Here is a 13,635-nt window from a genome sequence, read left to right on the forward strand (position 1 = left end):
GGGCTTCAGGCGGATTCTCATGACAGGGGCAAGGATATCGAGAGTATCAGATATAGAAGAGTGGAGCGTGGAGAGGGCTGTGTCAGGGTGAGAGTCATCCGAGGGTGGGGGGTGAGAAGGTGGCGGCGAAAGCCTCAACTGATACACGCTTCATGGGTCGGGTGACCGAGAAGGTGGGTGGTAGTGACGGAGGTGGCTTGGCCTGCGGGGTAGGGAAGGTGAGGTGGGAGGATAGGAGAAAGTGGTCACTCCAGGAGAGAGGAGTGGAGAGAGGGACAGAGAGGGCAAGGTCTGAAGAGATCAGAACATCAAGAGTGTGCCCTGCAGATTGAGTCGGGCCAGGCAGTGACGGAGGTGGCTTGGCCTGCGGGGTAGGGAGGGTGAGGTCGTTCACCCAAGCGCTAGACCCATTGATACATGGGATCCTTATAAACAGTATTTAATCACGCATGCAGGATTGATGGTGCCAGAACCAGCTGAGGGGATGACCTGAGTGACAACATTACATGCCAGCGGGCAGCTGCGGGGGTTGGGGGATGATTGGGAGGTAGATACGGAAGGGGGCACACAATGAGGGACATTGCGACATGTGAAGATGATCTGTCATGTGGATATCAAAGTTGTATATGTTCGAGGATGAGCTGTTGAAGAGATTTGGGGGGATTCACTGAACCACTGCCTTTTCTGTATTATACGTTTTTGAAAAAAAATAAACAAAGGGATGACTTACCTGGATTTGTCACAGGGACAGGGCCTAGACACAGCACTGGATGGGAGGTTGGCCCTTCACAGAATGTTAGATGGTAGAAGAAGCCTGAAAATCGTCCCTCAAGGTCTCTGATGTCTACATATATTCCCCTGTACATATAGCATGGCAGGAGGTTAAAGTGCCCGAGGAGTGTCGATGGCATTGCATATCACTGGGTGGGGCCCGATATCTGCAGATACTGCCAGACAGTGGCTGAGACTGACATATATTCGCTGAGGTGGCTTGATCCATGTAGATATTGCCTGAAAAAAATTGAGGTCTGTATATGTTGCATGCTGTGGGACTGTGTGTGGTTGTGGGAAAAGCCTGGGCATGCTGTCTTGTGGTGCTCGATGCCCGCGCATGCTGAAGAATGAGGGCTGAGGTCAGCACTTACTGCCTTTCTGGGGTGTAGGCCTACAACTTCTGTCTGATTGCATCTGCATATGCAGTTTGATAGGACATCAAGCCTGCTATGTTCCATATGAAAATACTCAAGGGAAATGTAGAGGGAAGAATTGTAAATGTTCGGACTTTATCTATCAAGCAATTTCCTATGATATAACTATATATGTCAACATTTCTCCAGGCTACGATGAACATAGCAGTTCAGAATTAGGACAACCTACTTATATATTTCTTCCTTCAAACCAATATTTGACTCAACCTGTTGAGTGGCTTCGCAGATGGTGCACGACAGTTGCATGATGTCTGTTTTATCCCTGGTGTCCAGAGGCCAATCACTGCTCAGCGATAGTGCTCTTTCTGCGTTCAGGAGAGATATCCCTGAGAATAGGGCATTCACCTCTTCCTAGGGAGACCTGGGAGAGGAGATGCAGGCAAATGTGTGCCCATTGCTCCTAGCTGAACTTGCGCGTGCAGATGGGAACGCAGCATTGCATAATGAGACCATAATGCCCTCTCACATTACACGAATGGGGAAGCAGCTGCTCACTGGTGCGGAATGTGCCCTCCTCAGGCCATGGGTACTGGGCAGAAGAGCTGAGAAGGGACAACAGGTGTCGATTCACAAGATGTGCACTGACCAAAAAGGACTGCAACCAACAGCACAGCAGTTCTACAGCAAAGCAATCCCATGCATTCACCCGGACGTTCATTTAAAGGTGAGGCTAGGCGGCGCTATAGTGGCTATACCATCAAATAAGCTTGTTCCATTGCAAGGGAAGGCGGACCCAAAATGAAATGCCTCATAAGTTGACATTGGTCCTTGAAAAGGAAATACTTAAGTTGTTGAAGTATTGGCAAATTTTAGAAATTAAAATAAGATTTGAACAAATAAAGGAATTTGACCACTGAAAGCAAAAAACAGATTGCCAATAGTGAAAAGACCTGCCATTTCATCCATATTTTGCCCAAATAATTGTTTTATAATAGTTTTCTTTTATTACATGTTTTAAACCAAAAAAAGAGTTATGATTCATAAACAACAACTGATATGGGGCACTGTAGGGTCAATCAGCGAAGTGGGCATAATCGATCGCTATGTATCACCACTGTACGTGTGAGGCAGCCGAGGTATAGCCCATAAGCAAATAAAGCTGTACAAGTATAGTAAGCACATTCGTATTAGAATCACCAGAGAAAAAGGCTTCCACTGGTATGGCACTACTGAGCAATTTTTCTATGAATTTATATAGGTTGCAAATGGGTCCCAAAATGGTTTAATTTTGGGGCAATGCCATATATGGGTCTTGGATTTGATCGCCCCACATTCCCTCTAACAATGCAGAGGGGTTCCAGGTTACATCTTATGAAGTCTGTTGAGGGTCATATGCCATTGGTATATTATCTTATATATGTTTTTGGTAATGGTCATACAAACAGAAGAATTTGACGCCCTTCTCCAGATGTAGGCCCAAGATGATTGTGAGATTGTGCGACCCAATTCTTCATCCGACCGATTCATATGGGTAAACACCTCCTCTGCATTACCATCATTCGAGACCTAACATATATTGGCTATCTTGTGTATTGAGAGATTGAAAGTTATCAGCATCTCATATGCTGTTGGTCCCTTCCCCCTCCATTTCGACTTTGTAATTGGGAGATCCAGTGACGCAACTGTAGATAGTGGATTCTCTCTGTTTACGAAGGAGAGAAGGCTGCTTTGCATTGTTCAAAAATGAGTGGGATCTCTTCTTCATATAGTTCACCCAAAGTGTGAAGACCCCCTTCTTCCATTTACTAAAGGACCCCCTGCTAGTCCCGTAGTAAAGCCATGATTTCAAAGACTGGTGAATACAAGAGGGATCGGAGAAATGTTTGAATTTGTTTTGAGCCAAATCCTAATAAAATAGACTTGTAAGGTTTTAGGCTACAATCATTGATTCAACTGACGATGTTTCGCGGGTAGCCACGGTAGATGATGTACAGGGACCGAAGGTTGAGTTGATCGAGCCACCATCATCTTTTTTATTGAGTGGGTATCTACCCAATCTAATATGGCTGATATCTGTGCCGCGATCAAGTACTTGTAAATGTCTGGAATAGCTATCCTCCCTTGCTGTCTCTAGCACATTGAGACAGTTCTTTAAATGATCGGGGGTGGTTTACTTAGTCAGATGAAATTCATATTTTTGGATGTAATTTCTCTATGGGTAGGGGGTTAATTTTATCGGCTGTACACCTGCCAAATGTTCTAGATCTCTGAATTCAGATTTTTGGGGAAATTGTGGCTATAAAGCGAATCATGAGAGCGTGAAATAAACACTCTCAAATATTTGGGTTTATGTGGATACCATTTAAAAGGATATTATGGTGCTAGAAAGTGGATAACTGTTTTAAGGGCTGTTAAGTTAAGATCACATGATTTAAGTTAATTATGAGTTATATTCATAATTGTAATAGTTGGCGCAATTTGGATCACCCAATTATGCAATAGTTCTATTTTGTATTGGGCAGTCACAATATAGGGAGAACCATTTAGCAAACAACTATAAACAAAACTCACAATCTGGACTCGCCATAAGGTTGACCGATGTCTGCAACCTGTTTTCTAACCAAAGTTAATGGCATAGCCTATGATACACCTAAATCGATTCAATAATCAACTATTTTCAGTCTTGGGTTTAGACATGGTGAAGATCACATTGTCTCTAAATAATGCAAGCATGTGTGAAGATGAACCTGTTCCACCCATGTGATATCTGGAATACATGTAAGCAAACAGGCTAATGGTTCCAGGGCCAGAGCAAACAATAAGGGGGATAACGGGCAGGCTTGACGCGTGCCCCTGTAAATGGGTATAGAGTCGGAAAATCAATAATTGCGTGGGACTGAGTAAAATGTCTAAAGACACATTTACTGAAGTGGGGGCTCAACCCCAAAGGTGGGAAAACCTCAGTCAAATATCCCCAATCCATACCATCGCCTTGATGGCATCTACGGCCAGTATGGTCAGGGAGGATTTCTTTTTCCACCAGAGATGCACTATTTCTGGTAGTCTATGAATATTCTCGTGGGTCTGCCTATTTCAGATAAAGCCTGATTGATCGCTATCTGTCAGGTTCGGTAACAGTGGGTCCAAACAGTTATCTACAACTTTAGGATCCATTCTAGCGTCATCCATTTTCTTTTCAAGTTTAGGTTGCATTGCTGCTCAAAAGATGTTATCTTTGATACACACTTATCACAGGCTAACTGCACACCAAAGGTGACATAAATCTGACCTACTGCAGGTAGGCAATTTGTTTGGCAAATATTCCATCCAAAAAACTCCTGTCAGCGATACCATGCAATATGCATGTCACATTATAGGATGGCACAGCACATCCTTGATGTATGACATACATGTTTTTTTTTAAAATTCATCTTTATTGACATTTTCAATATTATAAAGTACGATACAGCCAAATACAAAACACAAACCAAAAAGGCCCACTTAACAATCGCCCACAATAACATCACCCATACGTGTCTACCAAACTCCATTAGTGCCTCCCCCCACTCCCCGGTTCATGTTGTCACTACCGCCTGATCCAAGTGAAACCACCATTATTAAGGTCTGCCTAGCCTGGCCCATATGTCAACCTGCCATCCTATCGTTCCCCTTTACCCTTAATCACCCTACCTTTTGCACATTATAAAATACATTCCGTCCACACCTTCTTCCCTCCTGCCTTCTGTCCCCTTTCAAACCTGTCGTCCCACAGCCCCCACTTCTATAGGCATATACCTGGTCTGAAATTCCTCCCATTCCACTTCAACGTTGGCCCCTCTGCCGGGTGAGGCCGCTGTGATCCTCTCACATCTATGTTCTTCCCCGTGTTTATCCATTCCTTACTGCCCGGGAGCAACAACCTCTTCCAGTGTGTCGCTGAGCACGCTCTACTGGTTAATAACAAAAAATGCAGCAGGTGCAGCAAACTGCTGCATTCCCCTCACTACCTTCCAAACCAAATAAAACCGGTAACAGTGCCTTTGTTCGGTGGACCCCATCCAGCTATTAAATACACCGGAGCACTTCATCACGGTAAATTTGAACCCTCTAACAACCTCACCATAAATGCCAATAGTCGGCTTGCTCCCCACATTCATGCAAGCAAAGAGGACTCGCTCCCGGAAACATCCTGGAGAGTCGCACGGGGTCATACTGCCATCTGTCATTTAATTGCATGGAGTTTATACTGACATGCAATTGAAACCCTGTATGCCCTGCAACAAATGATATGCCATTGTGTTTCATCCACTTCCAAACCCAACTCCGTCTGCCATTTAATCCAGAGCTTCTCTGGGTTTCCCCTGCCCGCCACCACCAGCGCCACTTATAGGGACGAGATCAAACCTTTAATTTCCCTTCTTGAGTCCAAACCTTTCTCTAAGGGGGTTAGTTCTCTCTGTATCATTTCTTTCCGGGGCTCGGCTGTGATTACACCTTTCAACAGTAGGTATGAGAACACCGACAATTTTCCTATTCCCAATGCCCCCTCCAAATCCACCAATGACATACATGTTTTAATAAACAAACAAAAAATAAAATGTACCTTAATGTTCCACTGAAGACGCTTGCCACAAAAAGGCCAGGGAGACCTGGGAAGTCCTGCAGAATGTCCATCGTCAAGTATGGCAGCAGCTTCAAAAGGAAACATATACACTGTTTCATCCATGTTCTCAGATTCATAACTTTATTATCATAATGGCATTTCCCTGCCCCATATCAATTTGGTGAACTGCTTTGGTGATGTGGGCTTTCAGGGCAGATGGTACAGTGATATAAGGAATCACCCAAAAAGCCAGCAAAAAAAAGCCAGAATGGGAGATTTGGCCGAACGGCTGAAAAGTTCAACCAAATCCCCAATTCGGTGCTAAGGGCTGTGGGGGTGTCCCCTGCACCCCTGTTCACTATATTGCGAGCAGGGGTTGCGGGGGTGTCCCCTGCAGCCGATCCCAAAAAGCAAAGGAAAAGGAAAGGACCCTGCTGCTGCGCCGGCTTCCAATCATAGAAGTGAAAGGGAACAGGCGTCACAGGGACACAGCTAGTCAGCGGCACACAGCGAAGTGTGCCGCTGCAAGGTACGTAGGATGGTGGGTGTGGGTAGGGGCAGGGCCCAAGTCAGAAATGTTCAGGGGAGAAAAGACAGAAGGACCGAACATTTCCATCATGGGCTTCCAACCCCAACATAAAGTAGGATGATCAAACCCTCTCTGCTATTTCGACTCTGACTTGTAATGTAAGCGGTTTTCTATAGCGCTCTTCTGCTACTTTTGGTGATTTAAACATTCTGTTCCAGGATAAAGCTTTACTTGGGCCAATTCTAAAATGCTGATCACTTTCTACGAAACACACCCATAACATGTAATCCCTTGAATGCCAAGGTTTGCGTAGGTTTGTCCTATTTACAGAGGAACGCCTCGCGGCCCCGCAGTTTAAAGAACAACTTACATTTTGCCTAAACAAGGTTTTCACAACTGCTAAGCAATTCTAAAGAAAGTCACGCTTTACCGAATAAAGTAAAGGAACATGGCTGCACCGCACCTGATCTGGTGAAGATACTCGCTGTGCTGTCCATGGATCGCAGTCTCTGTACACGGAATAGATGCACAGTCCACAGAACACAGTGGCAGCTTGAATCACACACAGGCCCAGCAGATTTAGATACAAAGACCTACAAAGAATGACATGTATTTATGATTGTGAATTGATTATTTCATAAACCTTACATGAATATAAATATGAACTATTTCTTACTCCATCATTAATTTGTCATTAGGAAATAAACATGGAACAAATCGTATAGCAGCAAGTATTAAAGACAGTTTTTTCCTCATTAAATATGTATCGAAAAATCTGTAGAAAGTAAGTCTTAAATCATAAACAAAAGGACTACAATATCTATCTTTCACAGTGCGTTACTTGGAACATCGAATGAATACACGTTCAAGGGTCTCAATCATTTCAGTGTCATTACTTGATATGCAATGACGCCCCTCTGTAGGTTTTTTTGCTTCTTACTCCTAATATTTCATATGCAGGAAATAAGTAAAAATTAATTCTCATAAAAGGACGGCTCCATTTCATAGGAATTTACACAGACATATTGGAGCAATTTCTGATCGTTCCTCTCTTTGTTCAGACGATAATATAAATGGTGTACTGTGATTGCAACACTAGTGTCACACTAATCCACTTTCCACAACTTCTGTTTTACCACCAATGATTAGTTATCAATGCTTGCGAAAAACATTTAGCTGAAGCATTATTCTTTCACATCTGATCACCCAGCTGTTAATTTTATTATATAATCTATTTCCTAGAGCATTCTTAATATCTGTGTACAGGGAGTTACTAAAGGGTGAGGGGGCATAAGCTTAGTAGATAATACCAGTCTCCTTTTAATTATAGCTTGTAATGACAACAAGCCCAACTCCTATCTTATCACAGTTATCCTGAAACATTTAGGGAATGATAAAACCCATCTCGGTAGGAGGCCTTCACATTTATCCAAAATGGTCCAGGGCTCAATGTACAAGATTTCAGAGCCATGTACTAAAGATGGGACCACTCTCGCTCTGTAACAATGTATAACAGGAAGATATGCAAAGTGACCATATTTAGTGTTAATAGTCTTCATCTGAGCCGTAAATAGTAGAATCTTAGAACCCTCGCTTTGCAATATGATCATATCATTCAGTCTCTTATACATTGGAAACCCTAAATATGCTAGCTTCACCACAACTTCCAAATTCTCAATATTCAGTTTCCAAACAAAACACACTCACTTCCTGGACGAAGAGATGATAAATATACAAAATGCTTCTCATTCATAATAGCTGATCTCTATCTGAATTAAATAAAACATAATGTTCCAAGGTACCTTAAATTCTGCAAACCATTCCAAAAATCCAAAGCCTTCAAACAAGTCCTGGGATTGATGGACCTTATGCCTAACAATTTACTGTATGTATGGAGCTCTTAACCATATAGGCCCCAACTAATACTGACCATTATGAGATGGCACTGAGTCAACTTGATGGTGACCTCCCAACACTGGGCACCCTGACACCAAAAATATGACCACAACTCACAGTGAGTGGAAAGCATTGGCAGTGGCAGGAAGGAGAGGGGACGTGGGGAATCGATGATGACGAGGTTGGGGGGATGATGAGTTTAAGTGGGGGCGAGCTATACAGTTAGAGGGGCAGGTGCAGTGGGGACATACACAGTGAAGGGAAGGTTGAGATGGGGAAGTGATTCAGGAATGCGTGAGAGCTGGTGTCCCACCCTCTCATCCTGCCACACTTCCTCCTGCTGTGTGAGTATGTGTGAGAATGCCTGAGTGAGGTTGTACTCATGTGTGGTTGTACAATGTCACATAGAATGCTATGCCGCAAACCTGCATGAGTGGTTGCATGATGTCACGTGGAATGTTACTCCTGAAACCTACATGAGTGGTTGCATGATGTCACATGGAATGTTACTCCTGAAACTTGCATGAGTGGTTGTACGATGTCACATGGATTGTTATGCCTGAAACCTATATGAGTGGTTGCATGATGTCACATGGAATGTTATTCATGCTACTTGCATGAGTGGTTGCATGATGTCACATGGAATGTTATGCCTAAAGCCTGAATGAGTGGCTGCAGGATGTCACATGGGATGTTATTCCTGAAGCCTGCATGAGTGGTTCTAGGATGTCACATGGAATGTTATGCCTGAAACCTATATGAGTTGTTGCATGATGTCACCTGGAATCTTATGCCTGAAACTTGCATGGGTGGTTGTATGATGTCACATTGAATATTATGTCTGAAACTAGTATGAGTGGTTGCATGATGTCACATGGAATGTTATGACTGAAACCTGCATGCGTGGTTACATGATGTCACAAGAAAGGTTATGCCTGAAACCTGCATGCGTGATTGTATGATGTCACATTGAATTTTTATGCTGAAACCTAAGTGAGTGGTTGCATGACTTCACAAGGAATGTTATGCCAAAAACCTGCATGAGTGGCTGTAGGATGTCACCGGGAATGTTACGCCTAAAGCCTGAATGAGTTGCTGTAGGATGCCACAGGGAATGTTATGCCTGACGCCTACATGAGTGGCTGCAGGATGTCACAGGGAATGATATGCCTGAAGCCTGCATGAGTGGCTGCAAGACATCACATGAAATGTTATGCCTGAAGCCTATATGAGTGGAGGTAGGATGTCACATGAAATGTTATGCCTGAAACCTGCTTGAGTGGCTGTAGGATGTCACAGGGAATGTTATGCCTAAAGCCTGCATGAGTGGCTGTAGGATGTCACAGGGAATGTTATGCCTAAAGCCTGCATGAGTGGCTGTAGGATGTCACCGGGAATTTTATGCATAAAGCCTGCATGAGTGGCTGCAGGATGTCACATGGGATGTTATTCATGAAGCCTGCATGAGTGGTTCTAGAATGTCACAGGAAATGTTATGCCTGAAACCTGCATGACTGGCTGTCGGATGTCACAGGGAATGTTATGCCTGAAACCTGCATGAGTGGCTGCAAGATGTCACATGGAATGTTATTTCTGAAGCCTAAATGAGCGACTGTAGGAAGTCAGAGGGAATGTTATGCCTGAAATCTGCATGAGTGTCTGTAGGATGTCACATGGAATGGTATGCCTAAAGCCTGCATGAGTGTCTGTAGGATATCACATGGAATGTTATGCCTGAAACATGCACGAGTGGCTGCAAGATGTCACATGGAATGTTATTGCTAAGGCCTACATGAGTGACTGTAGGAAGTCAGAGGGAATGTAATGCGTAAAGCCTGCATGAGTGGCTGCAGGATGTCACATGGGATGTTATGACTAAAGCCTGCATGAGTGATTCTACGATGTCACATGGAATGTTATGCCCGAAATCTGCATGAGTGTCTGTAGGATATCACAGGGAATGTTATGCCTAAAGCCTGCATGAGTGGCTGCAGGATGTCACATGGGATGTTATTCCTGAAGCCTGCATGAGTGGTCTGTAGAATGTCACATGGAATGTTATGCCTAAAGCCTGCATGAGTGGCTGCAGGATGTCACATGGGATGTTATTCCTGAAGCCTGCATGAGTGGTCTGTAGGATGTCACATGGAATGTTATGCCTAAAGCCTGCATGAGTGGTTGCAGGATGTCACAGGGAATGTTATTCCTGAAGCCTGCATGAGTGGCTGCATGATGTCACATGGCATGTTATTCCTGAAGCCTGCATGAGTGGTCTGTAGGATGTCACATGGAATGTTATGCCTAAAGCCTGCATGAGTGGCTGCAGGATGTCAAAGGGAATGTTATGCCTGAAACCTGCATGAGTGGCTGCAAGATGTCACATGGGATTTTATTGTTGAAGCCTACATGAGTGACTGTTGGAAGTCAGAGGGAATGTTATGCATAAAGCCTGCATGAGTGGCTGTAGGATGTCACAGGGAATGTTATGCATAAAGCCTGCATGAATGGGTGCAGGATGTCACAGGGAATGTTATGCCTAAAGCCTGCATGAGTGGCTGCAGGATGTCACAGGGAATGTTATGCATAAAGCCTGCATGAGTGGCTGTAGGATGTCACAGGGAATGTTATGCATAAAGCCTGCATGAGTGGTCTGTAGGATGTCACATGGGATGTTATTCCTGAAGCCTGCATGAATGGTCTGTAGGATGTCACATGGAATATTATGCCTAAAGCCTGCATGAGTGGTCTGTAGGATGTCACAGGGAATGTTATGCCTGAAGCCTGCATGAGTGATCTGTAGGATGTCACAGGGAATGTTATTCTTGAAGCCTGCATGAGTGGTCTGTAGGATGTCACATGGAATGTTATGCCTAAAGCCTGCATGAGTGGTCTGTAGGATGTCACAGGGAATGTTATGCCAGAAGCCTGCATGAGTGGCTGCAGGATGTCACATGGGATGTTTTTCCTGAAGCCTGCATGAGTGGCTGCAGGATGTCACAGGGAATGTTATGCCTGAAGCCTGCATGAGTGGCTGCAGGATGTCAAATGGGATGTTTTTCCTGAAGCCTGCATGAGTGGCTGCAGGATGTCACAGGGAATGCTATTCCTGAAGCCTGCATGAGTGGATGTAGGATGTCACAGGGAGTTTTATTCCTGAAGCCTGCATGAGTGGCTGCAGGATGTCACAGGGAATGTAATTCCTGAAGCCTGCATGAGTGGCTGCAGGATGTCACATGGGATGTTATTCCTGAAGCCTGCATGAGTGGCTGCAGGATGTCACATGGAATGTTATTCCTGAAGCCTGCATGAGTGGATGTAGGATGTCACAGGGAATGTTATTCCTGAAGCCTGCATGAGTGGCTGCAGGATGTCACATGGGATGTTATTCCTGAAGCCTGCATGAGTGGCTGCAGGATGTCACAGGGAATGTTATTTCTGAAGCCTGCATGAGTGGCTGCAGGATGTCACAGGGAATGTTATTCCTGAAGCCTGCATGAGTGGCTGCAGGATGTCACATGGAATGTTATGCCTAAAGCCTGCATGAGTGGCTGCAGGATGTCACAGGGAATGTTATGCATAAATCCTGCATGAGTGGCTGTAGGATGTCACAGGGAATGTTATGCCTAAAGCCTGCATGAGTGGTCTGTAGGATGTCACAGAGAATGTTATTCCTGACGCCTGAATGAGTGGTCTGTAGGATGTCACATGGAATGTTATGCCTAAAGCCTGCATGAGTGGTCTGTAGGATGTCACATGGAATGTTATGCCTAAAGCCTGCATGAGTGGTCTGTAGGATGTCACAGGAAATGTTATGCCTGAAGCCTGCATGAGTGGTCTGTAGGATGTCACAGAGAATGTTATGCCTGAAGCCTGCATGAGTGGCTGCAGGATGTCACATGGGATGTTATTCCTGAAGCCTGCATGAGTGGCTGCAGGATGTCACAGGGAATGTTATTCCTGAAGCCTGCATGAGTGGCTGCAGGATGTCACATGGGATGTTATTCCTGAAGCCTGCATGAGTGGCTGCAGGATGTCACAGGGAATGTTATTCCTGAAGCCTGCATGAGTGGATGTAGGATGTCACAGGGAATGTTATTCCTGAAGCCTGCATGAGTGGCTGCTGGATGTCACATGGGATGTTATTCCTGAAGCCTGCATGAGTGGTTGCAGGATGTCACAGGGAATGTTATTCCTGAAGCCTGCATGAGTGGATGCAGGATGTCACAGGGAATGTTATTCCTGAAGCCTGCATGAGTGGCTGCAGGATGTCACATGGGATGTTATTCCTGAAGCCTGCATGAGTGTCTGCAGGATGTCACAGGGATGTTATTCCTGAAGCCTGCATGAGTGGATGTAGGATGTCACAGGGAATGTTATTCCTGAAGCCTGCATGAGTGGCTGCAGGATGTCACATGGGATGTTAACCCTGAAGCCTGTATGAGTGGCTGCAGGATGTCACAGGGAATGTTATTCCTGAAGGCTGCATGAGTGGCTGCAGGATGTCACATGGGATGTTATTCCTGAAGCCTGAGTGTGTGGCTGCAGGATGTCACAGGGAATTTTATTCATGAAGCCTGCATGAGTGGTCTGCAGGATGTCACAGGGAATGTTATTCCTGAAGCCTGCATGAGTGGCTGCAGGATGTCACAGGGAATGTTATGCCTAAAGCCTGCATGAGTGGCTGCAGGAAGTCACAGGGAATGTTATTCCTGAAGCCTGAGTGTGTGATCCAGCAGCAACAATTAGACGTGAGGCTGCTAATGAGTGAATGTGCTGGGAGATTTGTCCACTATTTGTCCTTGTACTTACCCTCACCACTTACCTGTGAATGAAGTATTTACCAGGAAAGCTGTTCTGGAAGTATCATCAATAAACCTACTTATTTCCATCCTGCTTCCTGTCTCCAGTGTCTTCCTACTTCCATCCTCATTTCCGACAGCAGCTAATGTCATAGGGAGGTATAATGAGGGAGCGACATTTGACAAGTTGCAGAGCAGGGAGGCATTTCCACTTAGGTGTTTACACCGCCTTCCTGTGTTTACCTTGGACCCTAATGACATCAACATTGCTTTTGAATTTATGGCCCTGGTGGGTAGTGTGTCATGTAGTGGATGGGATGCAGAGTAACTCTTACAACAAATAATCAAACCAACTCAGGAAGAGGGAAAAGTCAATTTTACTGTTTTAATATCAATTGTCTAAAACAGGGAGTTACAACAGACATCAATAGACGCTGCACAGCATTCTCTCTCCAAGCATTTCATAAAGAATTACACTTATATAGTAAAAACTCATCATATGTGATGTCATACTATGTGGCAAATAAGCGAAACCAACAGGGGGTTGTGATAGGCTCAAGGGGATCATCTAAGTATACCTTCTATAAGGGGTCGGGTTGCGATTGGGTCTCTACAGTCAGGTGTACAACTCATGCCCACCACTATTGCAAGTCATCTTCA

At 44.7% G+C, this 13,635-nt stretch overlaps 1 protein-coding gene across 1 annotated transcript in view; it reads right to left on the reverse strand.

Annotated features, from left to right (window-relative positions):
- LOC138514392 (sodium-coupled monocarboxylate transporter 1-like) overlaps positions 1 to 13,635 on the reverse strand; it is a 501,148-nt gene that overhangs the window by 288,606 nt on the left and 198,907 nt on the right. The window contains exons 7-8 of the mRNA XM_069629874.1: positions 6,744 to 6,873; positions 5,752 to 5,840 (exon numbers count right to left, since the gene is read on the reverse strand). Of these exons, the coding sequence (XP_069485975.1) occupies positions 5,752 to 5,840; positions 6,744 to 6,873 (219 nt within the window). The remainder of the gene's footprint in view (positions 1 to 5,751; positions 5,841 to 6,743; positions 6,874 to 13,635) is intronic.

Source organism: Ambystoma mexicanum, chromosome 12, assembly GCF_040938575.1.
Source record: "Ambystoma mexicanum isolate Mex_15411 chromosome 12, UKY_AmexF1_1, whole genome shotgun sequence".
NCBI lineage: Eukaryota > Metazoa > Chordata > Amphibia > Caudata > Ambystomatidae > Ambystoma > Ambystoma mexicanum.